Here is a 12955-nt window from a genome sequence, read left to right as displayed (position 1 = left end):
ATTTTTTATCCATAAAATAAGTTTATATTTATATAAACATGTTTATTGTTGTCAATTTTTAATAATAAAAAATCTTTTAAGATTATTTTATAAAATCATCTTAAAATGACAATCATTTTAAGACAGTGTTTATAAAATCATCTTATATTGGTATTTTTTAAAATGATTTTTGTAAAATCGTCTTAAATACTTATTTTTATTTATAAAAATACAAATGTATCTTTTTTTTAAGATGATTCTTAATCAATCGATATTAAATCAACGTCGTAAAAAATCATTTTTTTTTAATGGTGTTAAAAGTAAATTCTCTCAACAAATTCTTGATAATGAAAAAAAGAAGATTGAGATTGATAATATTATTAACTCATTTTCATTCATACTTCAATTACCAAAATGTTGATCTCCTAGTAATATATTCACGTACAATAACAATCCATCTTCAAACAGAAGAAAAAAAACACAATGTCACAAAAACATAATTCTCACCTAACATAATTTTGAACCTAATATTATATTGATTTTTCTAACTTTGCGCAGGTTAAATCTCATTAATTATCTACTAACAACCAATTTTAGTTAGTTAATTAATAATGATTTTTAGAAAGAAAAAACAATTATCTCTCCTATTTATTTCATGCACTAACTTCTTTAGAATCTCTCCCCTCTCATAAAAAAGCATACAAATCTCTCTCCTCATTACTTAATTACTTTTTTTTATTATTTTAAAAGCATTTTTTAATTTTCTAAAAACTGGTAGCAGCATTTTTTCGGTGTATAGATTTTAGAAACCAGTATCATTTACTTATAATAGTAACATTTTCTATAAAGTAGAGTCACATTTACGCATATTATTTTCGTAAATACATTGTTTCTATTTTCTAAAATCTGCTAGTAGCCTTTATTTTAAAATTTAAAAAATATAATTTATTATGTTCCTATATATTACTTATTATAAGATTAAACAAACTCATCCTATGAATTATGATACACATTTTTAATGATTTAAAGTTAATTTTGTTAAAAAAATTATTTAGATTAAACGATTGTCAGCAAGTTCAAACTTTAATGATTAAAATTTTACTTGTTCGTAAATGATTTCAAGTCTACTATTTTTCATATTGTAATCAAATTCAACGTTTTTGTTCTGTCTAGATGACATTTAAGGAAAAATGAAAATGAAAAATAGAATTCTAACTATTAATAGAGAAAACATTATCGTATATACACTAAAAACATATTTGTAATATATATATATATATATATATATATACTGAGATTAATTTTAACACGTCAATTACCTTAAATAAACTGGCAACAGCCCCCGTCTAAACAAAAAAAAGTACATATCATAAATTATTGTAAAAAACTATAAATATCCTTTTTCTCATGAAATTATAGTACTATTTCCAACTTAAATATAAAATTATTAAGGCAAATAACTAAATACTAATAAGTGCTCCTATGAGACTCATTAAAGAATTAAGAGTGAAAGTTTTTTATTGGAAGACGTAAAATTATACTTTTTATAATTTATTTTTCTACTTTGTTATAATTTACACTTTAAATACTTTTTTTAAAAGAAATTAAGACACGGTTAGAACACCCAATAATTAACTAGTTACTAACTAATGTAAAGTATGAATTAATTAATATCCACAAATTAATAATCATAGCATCCAGAAATCCTACTACTAATGGGATTTTTTATGAATACTACTTTTGTCATTTTCTGTCAGCTCCTTCATAGTAAAATAATAATGAATCATTGTAACATCACCCATCACTTCATCAGTTTTTGAATTGCGATGCAAAGTAATTGGTGTTCCTCACTTCGTACAATATTGAGGCCATTAATGGGGCTTGGTCAAGAAAGCCCTAGAGAAATCAAAATAAAAAGCGTCTTTACTCCAGCCTGTTACATTCTCAGTGCTCACGGTCACACCTTTTTCTCCAAGTAAAATTGTAAGTAACCCCCTTTATCATTAACTCTCTCTCTCTCTCTCTCATTAATGCAACTGAATCATGCAGATACGAAAATCAGAAGAAAAAAAATGAACAAAGGAAAGACAAAAATTCCCATTATCCCACACAAACAATCGTGTGCAATAAGTTGCCCCAATGAGAGAATGAACTGAACTCCACCACCCAGAGTTGTTGAACATTTACACTTTGCTTTAACTTGAGATGTTTCAATCCAACCATCCCCACCTCCGTGAAATTAGTGCATTATCCGGCAAAATGACGTTAATGGATTTTATTTACAAATTTTTTATCTAAAGAAGTCCATTTTTAAACATATTCTAAAATGGGTCTATTTTATAAGGGTTTCACCAAAAGAAATAACAAAATAATTATGTTATTATTTTTATTTATGAAAATAACAAAACAGATATGTTATCATTTGCATTTACGAAAATATACTTGTATATGTCAACTTAAAATTCACGTGTGCACGTGGGTTTTGCCATTATCATTGACAAAACACACATGCATTGTCCCACCAATGCATATCATGCCCATCTAGCATATCCAACATGTTTCGCCATGGTGGCTCGCGAAATAGGATAGAGGTTGACGAAATAAGGATAAGACATAATTAAATATTATTTCCTATTATAATAAACCATATCAATTTAAAAAAAAAACAATCAAAATAAAGTTAAAAATATATTATATCAATCATTAATTATAATCGTATTTAATTTTTTTCCGTTAAAATCAATCATCCCTAATTTAACTACAATCAATTATAATCATATTTAATTTTTTCCGTTAAAATCAACATGCCTAATTTTTTCCCGTTAAATTCAATCATCCCTAATTTAACTACAAGCAATTACAATCGTATTTATTTTTTTCCATCTATTTTTTTTCTGTTAAAATCAACCATATCTATTTTTTTCCATTAAAATCAATCATCCCTAATTTAACTATAATCAATTACAATCGTATTTAATTTTTTTCGTCTAATTTTTTTCTGTTAAAATCAATCATGCCTAATTTTTTCTGTTAAAATCAATCATTCCTAATTTAACTGCAATCATATTTAATTTTTTCCGTTTAATTTTTTTTCGTTAAAATCAACCATGCCTAATTTTTTCTGTTAAAACCAACTATCCCTAATTTATCTACAATCAATTACAATCGTATTTAATTTTTTCCATTTAATTTTTTTTCGTTAAAATCAAGCATGCTTATTTTTTTTTCCATTAAAATCAACCATCCCTAATTTAACTATAATCTTACAATTGTATTTATTTTTTTCCGTTAAAATAAACCATGCCTAATTTTCATCGGTTAAAATCAATCATGCCTATTTTGCCAGTTCTACTAGCGAAACCTATAAGGGATGCATGCATGCATGATCATGTGGTGGCAAAACCCACATGCCTGTGAATGCTTTTTGCTTTTTTTGTGTATGAATAGAGATGTTGCAGGATGTTCCGCAGCTAGAGTTGACAATATGCATGTTTTGACAATCTTAATAGCCAAATCCCTAAAATAAGAGATTTCCTCCGAAATATGTTTAAAAAGGAACTCCTTTTGATAAAAAGTTTGTAAATAAAATTCATTAACGTCATCTTGTCACATTATCCCAAACAGTTCATGGTGTCAACCAATTTAATTACATGTGCTATGCATAGTCTCGATCAATTTTGATATGATACCATATATGTGAAGAGTTTTCAATTAAAAATATATAGAATAAATTTTAGTTATTTTATCATGTAGTGAACATCGCTCCCTTTTATGTAGTGTTTCTGCTCATTATTTTTCATTTTTATCATATTATATATATTCCTTATTATATTTATATTTCTTTTTTTTTAATCCGTTTCTATCATAGGTGTTTACATATTTTATCATGTAGTTCATTTTTTTGTATCATTTAAATATTGACCTAAGTCATAGACACATAGTATTCCGCAACTATACAATAAGTCTCCCTCTGCCCTATATTTTCCTTGAATTATTTGTTCATTTTTTATCTATAATTAATAGATTTATAGATAGGGGATATATGAATAGTAAAAACGAAGGATATAACCTCGGCACTAAGTTAAATATACACAGGATCACGCACGCACACACGTTTCCACTTTCCATCAACATCATTTGCCTTCTTTAAAACTTTAAAAATCAAGGGATTAAAGAAGAAAAAAAATATTAATTTATACATATATGAAGCAATTAAAATTAGAAAATAGCAAGGTTCTAAAGTTAAGAATTTTGCGACGACTAACTAGTAACTAACTAATTAACAAGTTGAAGGGGGCATAAGATTCAAGCCTAATAGTTCATCATTTTCCAAAACCAAACGCGCCTTATTATTCGTTTGGGAGCTTTGAAGAATATAGTTAGATCCGTACTCATCAGGGTGCACCCTTTTCTTGGATTGGAGAGACACACCAAAAAGCTTCGTCTTGCAGCTGTTACTGCTAGCCTCTTCTTCAACAATGGTTATGGAACTGTTAGTGGGAGAAGAGTTCACAGCACGCGCTTGCTTGGTGTTGTTGGAGTAACACCCCAGAAATGGCTTCACTTGCCTTTGCACCGTTGAAACATTGCTCATAGGAGAGGCTTGTGGTTGTGATGATGTGTTGTTGTTGCTATTGCTATTAATGTTATTACTGCAGAGTAGAAAAGAAGGGAAAGTGTTGTTGTTGCTTGGAGCCACGGGCTTGACATGGTTCTGAACGAAGTAGATAATGCCGTTGTAAAGCTTCTTCATGTGTTCGATCTCCGACATGAGCATGTTGTTGCTTCTCCTAAGTCTTTCGTTGTCCTCAGAAAGTGCAGTGACAGTGTTGTAGTTGTTATTGTTGTTGTTGTTGTTGTTTACACTTGCAACTCCTCTTGGTGGCGAGTCACACCAATTGGGTATTATTAACTCGTCCGAGTCATGAGGAGGGGAAATACTGAGTCTGCTATTGTGGAAGGGAAAGAATGGAGGAACGTTGAGTCCAAACTGATGATGATGATAGTGGTGGTGATGGTTATTCATGGCTTGTACTTCTTGATGATGCTGGTGAGGGGTTTTCCTTCTGTGGATCTCGCACAGCAAGTTCTTCGCTCCTTTCTTGAAGAACTCATTCGCGAACTCCCATCTATCAGGCACAATCTTTCTAAAACCCTATTTAAGAAAAAATGTAAAACCATGTTAGTTAATTAATAGGAGCATGCAAAAATGTAACATCTTGAAAGTGAGATTAACATGGGTATGTTAAATGGGAGTTAGGAGTGCGCTGCCAATATTTGGATAAAACTAAGATGTACTTCCTTAAATGTTTTATGAGTTGTTTTTTTAATAGGAATTGGAGTTTTGCTTTAGTATATTAATCTCTAATGTAAATCTTTATTATGCAAATTCCTAATAAAATTCCAACACTAATAGTAGAACAACATCAAAAGTATATAATAATTATATCTAAGTTACAATTGTCTCTTAATGATGTTTCGGACAGAATCCTCTTCACAGAGAAGAAAATGTGAAAAACAAAAGGAAGAGACACATTATGGAAGAAACTCCAATTCTAATAGAACAACAAACAAAAAACATCTAAAAAACGGTATCTAAGTTCTGTCTCTTATATTTAGTGTTTCATAATGTATTGAATAAGATTGTCTCGGAAGAACGTATGAGTAGAAATTAAGAAAAAGAAGAGAGACATGATGGGTGTATGATACATACATAGGTGTTGAGTTGGCGAACGAAGCTGGAGAAGTTGTTGTGTTTGAAATAGTTGGGGAGAAGGTCCCTAGCGAATTCGGGGGGTCTCCAAACGACGAAGGTGGTGTCGCCTTCGCCCCAAGAGACTATGTGGTCGGTGGAAGGGTCCTCTACAAGTTGGTATGTTTTTGTAAGAAAAGGTGCAGGAACCGATTTGTGTGTGTCCAAAGACAACAAAATGCTTTCACAGTTGTCCAGTAGAAGAGCCATAGCTTTAGCTATGCTGCTATTGAGGGAAGAAAAGAGAAAGAGAAGAAAAGAGACAGAATGAAGATCAGAGAGAAAGAGACAGTGTGAGTGAGAGAATGGGAATGGTGCAAGCTAGATAAAGGAGGGGAGAGAGAAATTAATGCTGTTACTGTCTAATGTGGTTTGGCTCTGTCTTTTTCTTTTTTTCTTTCTAAATTGTGGATGTTGTTTTTGGAGAGTGGCAGGGAAATTGTTTTGTTATGGTGTTACTCAATTACCAAATTTATTAAAATTAAAAAATAGTAATTAATTTAATCATAATAATATTTTCTTCTTCTAATAATTTGTAATATATTATCTTTTTTCTTTTAATGAAAAGTATTTTTAATTCAAAAATAATTAATAAAAAAATATTACAAATTGGTAGTAAAAAAAACATTATTTTAAATTTAAATCTTATAAATACAAACGAAAGAAATATATAAATATAGTGCATGTTAGTATTATTTTTACAAATGGATTTATGGAGTAAAATGAAGTTTATAAAAACATAAATCTTTTCTTTTATAAAACAGATATTGTTGATCATTATATTTATCTTGAAATTTGTATATCATATTTTAAACGAACATCCAAACATGATTGGACACTGATTATAAAACTGAAAGAGAAAATATTTAAAGAAAATTATAAATAATATAATTTTTTATTTCTCAATTTTACTTGAAAAAGTATCCGTTAACATTTGCCTAAATATAAATATTATATGTGTGTTTGTTTGAATTGTTTAGGGGTGCTTGGTTATGTGGTGAGAGAGAATAAGTGTCTGTCTGTGTGTCTGTCTAGGACTGTGAAATAAGGGGCTTTTCAAGACAAACCCGTGACTCTCTCTTTCTACGTGTGTGTTTGTATTGTGCGTATATGTGTTGGTTCTGATCTCTGACATATTCATCCCGCGCACACCCAATTGAAATCGAGCACAAGAGGAAGAAGGTGCAGTGCAGAACAAAGTCATGTTGCCATCTTTTGCAAATTGACATTTGGACCCTCCCTCCTCCTCGCAAATCTCCCCTTTACTCCCTTTTCTGACTTTTGTTCGGCTAGTTAATGTTTTCACCATCTAAATGGGATATTGTGAATTTGGTGCAAGGGAGGGAGATACATAAAAACTAAAATGAGAACAATAAAAAGTTTTTAAAAAAATATGATACAAACAAAGAAGAAAGGTAATTAATAGTCATAGAAAGGTACTGTATTTGAAAGACAATGTTATCTGTAATCATATGTGTTTGAAAGAATTATAAAAAAAAATCATAATTTTTTTTATTTAAACCATAAGTACTTTATTTTATATTGGAGATAATTTTAGGTCAATTAATCTGTGCCGTTGATAAGTGAAAAATATGCTGTATTTTAAAAATACTATACTACATTAGTTAATATTTTTCCCTGATAATTTCGGTAAAATAAATACTATAATTTACCTTTGGATGATAAGGTTAAGGTGGGTGGATATTCAATAATTATGTAATCAACAAAGATGTCTCCAATTCCAAAGCAAAGGACTATCCCTCGGTAACAGGGGCAATTCGGTGAAGGAGTTGGGTTTATTGTGTGCAGATAGTAGTAGTACAGTACATTTTTTGTTGTCATAATAAAATAAATCTAAATTAACGGAATCTTATGAAAGAACACAAGTCATAATGGAAAGAGAAGGTGGGTTTCACTTCACGTTAAACGAGTGTCCTCTTTCCGTTTTGTAGCTTTCCTTTTGTTATTAAATGTCACCAACCGATCAGTAGTCTCTCATTTCGAATCCCTATCATTTTTCAATTGCACATATAGTATTAAACAATACATCGAACTACGTGATGAGAACTAAAGACTGCTTTAGTTGGGTGACCACATTTTTATCCTTCTTCACCTTCTCTTCTGTTTGCTATATCTCTTTCTTTCTTCCAATCTAATCTAGATCGGTTCATATATACTTTTTTTTAAAATTTAATTATACCCTCCCTTAATTTTATAATTTTAATAAATTTGAAGTACTAAAAGAATGCATGTTCAAAGAATGTGTTGTTAGCAAACTTTTTCCTTCAAAATACATTATTTTTTAAGAGAAATAAAGAGTTTCAAGTAAGACAAAATTCTAGATTAAAGATGGGTCTCATCATCAATCTAAAATAATATAATGAAGTGTGTGAAGCTGCTTTGTTTGTGTGTGTGTTTTTTTTTTAATTGTGCACATGTCTAAGTTAAGCCACGTTCAAGACAAAATTACTCTTTGTAGCTTCCAAAAGATCAAAATAGGGTAAATGAGTATTTATTTTTCGTGTAAATCAATAATAATTTAATATCTTAAAAATTAAAAATTCTAATTTAATTATTTAGTATGTAAAAAGTACTATAGTTATGCATTGCATACAACTTAATCATCAATTAGTTCTTGAATTTTATAATTAAATATTAAATTAATTCTAAAAAATATAACTTAATGTCAAATTTATTTTTAAATATTATAATTTAATGATAAAATAATTTCATAAATTCAAAATAAAATACACTTTATTTGTAAGAATTAAATTATCATCCATTTACATATTTAAATACCAAAATGATGATTTACCTAAAAAAAAAAAAATAGAATATGAGAGGAAAGATTTTGGAATCTAACAAGCTCTTCGAACTTCTAGCAGAGAGCAAAAAATTAAAGATTTCTGGTTAAAAAGTTAAAGCGACTAAAAAACATTCTCTTTCTCTCCTGGTTTTTTCCCCTTTTCTTGATAAACTCATAAACACACTATTCAAATTTCAACATCATGTGGCAGTGTGGTAAGAGTTGTAGTATTATGCTATATGTGGCCAAGGCCTAGTGCCTTTTACTCCTAAGCACTAGCTCTATAGCTGCTCCTAACCTAGGCCTCACTCTGCTGACGTGTCCAGGTGATTGAATTATTGACCCCCAAAAGTTCCCAGCAAATTTTTTACAGCTTTTCCACCTCCCTTTGTGTATCCCCGGGAAAGCAATAATATTATATTAATTTATATTTTATTTACTTATTTCCCGGCCTAAAGCATGCATGAGCTACTTGTTTGTGTATTAAACTTTGTAGGTAAATGCAATTCTAAGCAAAACTTAGTTAAATGCTACACAATATTCTATAATACGGATATGAAATATCCAATGTACCATACAAGTAACTACATATTAATTAAATAATATTGATATGTGGAAGGATTTCCTACAAATTTTAGAAACATGTAGGTATACTTGATTTGTGCAATATTTTATATAAAAAAGGAACCAAGATAAAAAAAAAAGTCAGACAGAAAAATGTTGTGAGATGAATAATGCAATAAAAAATATAAGCTTAATATTATAAATTAAAATGTAAGATACGTTACCGTTTATTTTAAATTTTGAGCAATGCAACACTTCCAAATTGAGACACGCTTGTAGGAAGGAAAGTAAATCTGTCTACTAACACGGGTTCGTGACTTCGTGTAGTATAACAGGCTATTCGTTAATGAGAAATACTAACAAACCACTTTTTCTCTAATACATTATTTCTAATTTCCTCTTTGAATCTCTCTCTCTCTCTCTCTCTCTATATATATATATATATATATATAAATGAACCTCATGTATGTGTGCATAATTAATTTTAAAGTTTTTAATAAATTTTAACTCATAAAAAAGAATATGTTACAGAGTATGTTGAACACTTTTCATTATTCAATATGTTACTTGAGTCTGTGATATGTTCTAAAATATGTACCATTAGTGTAAATATAATTTTATCTTTTATATTTTACTTAAAATTAAAGGTAAAGTATGTTGGTTTATGTTGTCTAGCTTAATCTAAATGTGTTTTTTTTGTTTCGTAAATCTTAGAGGTTTTTGGCTGTTGACATCGAAGAATATTTAATTAGATCTTTCGTCAGTTAATTACTATATACTTGGAGTACTCCTTGTATTAAAATATTAGTATTTTTTTTGTTTATCGGAAAATAATTTTCTTTTTTTAACAAAATGTATTAAGTCATTATTATTTGTTTTAAACGTTCAACTTTTTAATGTTTCCTTATTATTCTAATCAATAAAGCCTATCTTTTAACGAAGCAAATTGACCAAGGCCGCTTCAATTTTTTATTTAATGATACGTACGTACTGTTGATGTTTTTCACGACGAACTGCGAATAATTAATACAGAAAGCTTTGCATTTCAGAATGCACGAACTAGTTCACTAGGGAAGAGAGTAAATTTGATAACAATGAACATATATTGTCTGCGGAAAAAACAATAACCAGGCAAAGGCAGTTAATGTTCATGAAATACATTTAGTCCACAAATTAAATAATTGTATTCATATCAATAGCCAATAATACTAGGAAACTTAAAATAACCTCTAAGAACGGCAATTTTTATTCCAAAAATGTTAAATAGAACAAAGAAAATAAGTATATGAAATTTTGTACGAAACATAAACAGTGTATATTTGAGTTTACATTTTCATATGAAAAAAAGAGATAACATAATGTCACCATTCATACTAATATAAATAAAACTATACCATTTATATAATATTTTTATAATACCATTCTTAGGTTTATTATTCTCTATCATATTACTGATTTTACCTCACATTTCTCTATTTTGTTATCATCAATCTTTCTTTTGTTGTATAAAAAAGGTTTTTCAAATACAATTTTCCATATACATACTGTCGTCTTTTTTACTTTTATTTTCCTATATAATTGAATTGTCATTTTTTTTATGGATTTGAATATTTCCATTAACTACAGTTGTATTATTTCTTTTGATAATTGGGTGGGTATAGATATCATAATTTGAAAGAAAAGATTAAGCTTAAGAAAAAAAAGATAAAAACTGAAAAGTTTCTTGAAAATCATAGTGCCAGTGAAGATATAATCTAAAGAAAAAGGAAATGCGTATTGATTTATATTGTGTGAGAGTGAAAGAGTAGGGACGCAAAAGGAGGTAGGGGCCAATGCAAAACAATAGAAAAATGATGAGTAATTATTTCTGATTGATACCACAGCTGATTATTTTGACAATGTCTATGATTCTTTATCGGAAAAACATAGTTTTCTTTTTGAAGATTGAAAAACAAAGTTAAACTGCCAGAGTTTTCCCACCCATATAATTAGTTCGCTTTCCTCGTATTCGACGTGAATATAATTAACTATTATAAAGAGCTAAACATAATCAAAAAGTTATCTCAATTTCCAAGAAATTCAACTGATAAAAAAGAAAATCTCCAAGAAATTCATAGAATTTATGGAGTGAGAGCTATAATTTATTTATATATTTTGTTCTGGAAGTATTTTGGGACTACCACGTGTTCCATGACTTACAATAAATTTTTTTATCAGCCAATCAAAATAGTGCATTGATCATGAAGAAGGATCACTATAAAATTCGCTGAATACCAATAATCCCTTTTCCCATACTCCTATAAAATGTTAACGTGCATTGATCATGGAGGAGGATACCAGTGGTACTACCAAACAAATTTTGATACTATATATATTTTAAAATTTAAGTTTTGGAGTTAACACAACTAATTAAAAAAAAAAACTAACTCATAGTTAGAGAATAACCTTCAGTTATATATAGTACTATATTTGATCATATATTCTATATGGGATCTTTAATAAAAGCTATCTTTTTCTTTTCTCATTATTTTAATTTTTGATCTATTTACCAAGTAAAAAGGAAATAGAAACAAATTACGGAAACGGATTTACGGTTGAAGAACATCACAAAGAGAGGGTTGAAAGGAATTAATCTATTAAGACACGAGAGGAAGGTCGTAATCTAGTTTTATGAGGTGTATTAAATGCTGGAAGTGCATGGTAGGAATATGCATGCATGCACAAAACTCACCATGTAATTATGTGACCTATCCCTGTACACCGTTTGTGTTTCAATTAGCCTTCTCTATAAATATATTTTGGCTTATAAAAAAAAATCTGTTAAGACATGAGAGGAAGGTCGTGTCAATACTCACTCATGCCTTGTTATAATACTAATTAAACCAGCATAGTTTATTACTGTACTGTACAGGGTTATTTAATTTATATCGCATAGATTATTGTTTAGGTTTTACTATTACATATATCATCTTTAATAATATTTTTTTTCTTAATATTTAGCAAAAATATTATTAAATTTTTTTAACAACATTTAAAAAATATTATCAAATATAAATAAATAATAATAATATATATTCTCATATCATTTTGTCAAAGGTTATGTATAGTTAATGTTACTAAAATCTTTAGTAACATAAATTATACATAATATTTGATAAAATACTGTCAAAATATGTTAATAATATTTATTTATAGTTGATGATATTTCTTAAATGTTGTTAAAACTTTTAACAACATTTTTACTAAGCCTTAGGCCAACAAGTGTTACTAGTATTTTAATTTCTTTAAGTTTGATTTCTATCCTAATGTAGCAAGTGCATATATACGAACGAGTCATAAAAACCTAATTTTAATTTCTATACCATGCATTTTGTCAAATTAAATAATAATAATTCTATACCATGCATCGGCAGGTTTATATCATTCATCAACAACACATAAGGATACTATCTATAATATGATAATAAAAAATAAAGAATTCAAAACATTACTAATAAAAAAAATTATAAGCAAAGTATATTATATAAAATATGAAGTGTTCTAAACCATATATATAGAAATGACAACAAAGTGCCAAGTGCAACAATGGTCCTATATATGGGTAGGGCCGTAGGGATATCCCCTTTACCCAAATATTAATATATTTTATTATTGATTATTAAAACAATATAAATACAACGACATTTACAACTACGAGTTGGTTCTGTTTCTTATCAATGGTCATGAGTAGTGGAAAAGATTAAACTTTGATAGAGACAATTGGAACATCAACTATATACCCAGCTGGTTTTGTTTCTTATCAATGACCATGCATCCCTTTTTATCGAATTTCATTTCATATAGCCTTATTTACA

The 12955-nt window shown here is 28.5% G+C and overlaps 1 protein-coding gene across 1 annotated transcript; it reads right to left on the bottom strand.

Annotated features, from left to right (window-relative positions):
- Positions 1-4148: 4148 nt before the first annotated feature.
- Positions 4149-6063, bottom strand: LOC114392751 (heat stress transcription factor B-4-like). The gene is made up of 2 exons (XM_028353978.1): positions 5693-6063; positions 4149-5134 (listed from the first exon to the last, which is right to left on the bottom strand). Exons 1-2 carry the CDS (start codon positions 5939-5941, stop codon positions 4259-4261), a joined length of 1125 nt encoding a protein of 374 aa, XP_028209779.1. The 5' UTR covers positions 5942-6063; the 3' UTR covers positions 4149-4258.
- Between the last annotated feature and the right edge of the window lie 6892 nt (positions 6064-12955).

Source organism: Glycine soja, chromosome 17 (genome assembly GCF_004193775.1).
Source record: "Glycine soja cultivar W05 chromosome 17, ASM419377v2, whole genome shotgun sequence".
In the NCBI taxonomy this organism is placed as follows: domain Eukaryota; kingdom Viridiplantae; phylum Streptophyta; class Magnoliopsida; order Fabales; family Fabaceae; genus Glycine; species Glycine soja.
The sequence above is the reverse complement of the archived record's forward strand: the minus strand, read 5'-3'. Positions and strand labels throughout refer to the sequence as shown.

Bases quoted from the DNA above. Each gene is read 5' to 3' on its own strand.
- LOC114392751 (XM_028353978.1), bottom strand. From the start codon at position 5,941: ATGGCTCTTCTACTGGACAACTGTGAAAGCATTTTGTTGTCTTTGGAC. The intron at 5,135-5,692 runs GTATGTATCATA...TTTCTTAAATAG, and splicing joins TTCGCCAACTCAACACCTAT to GGTTTTAGAAAGATTGTGCC.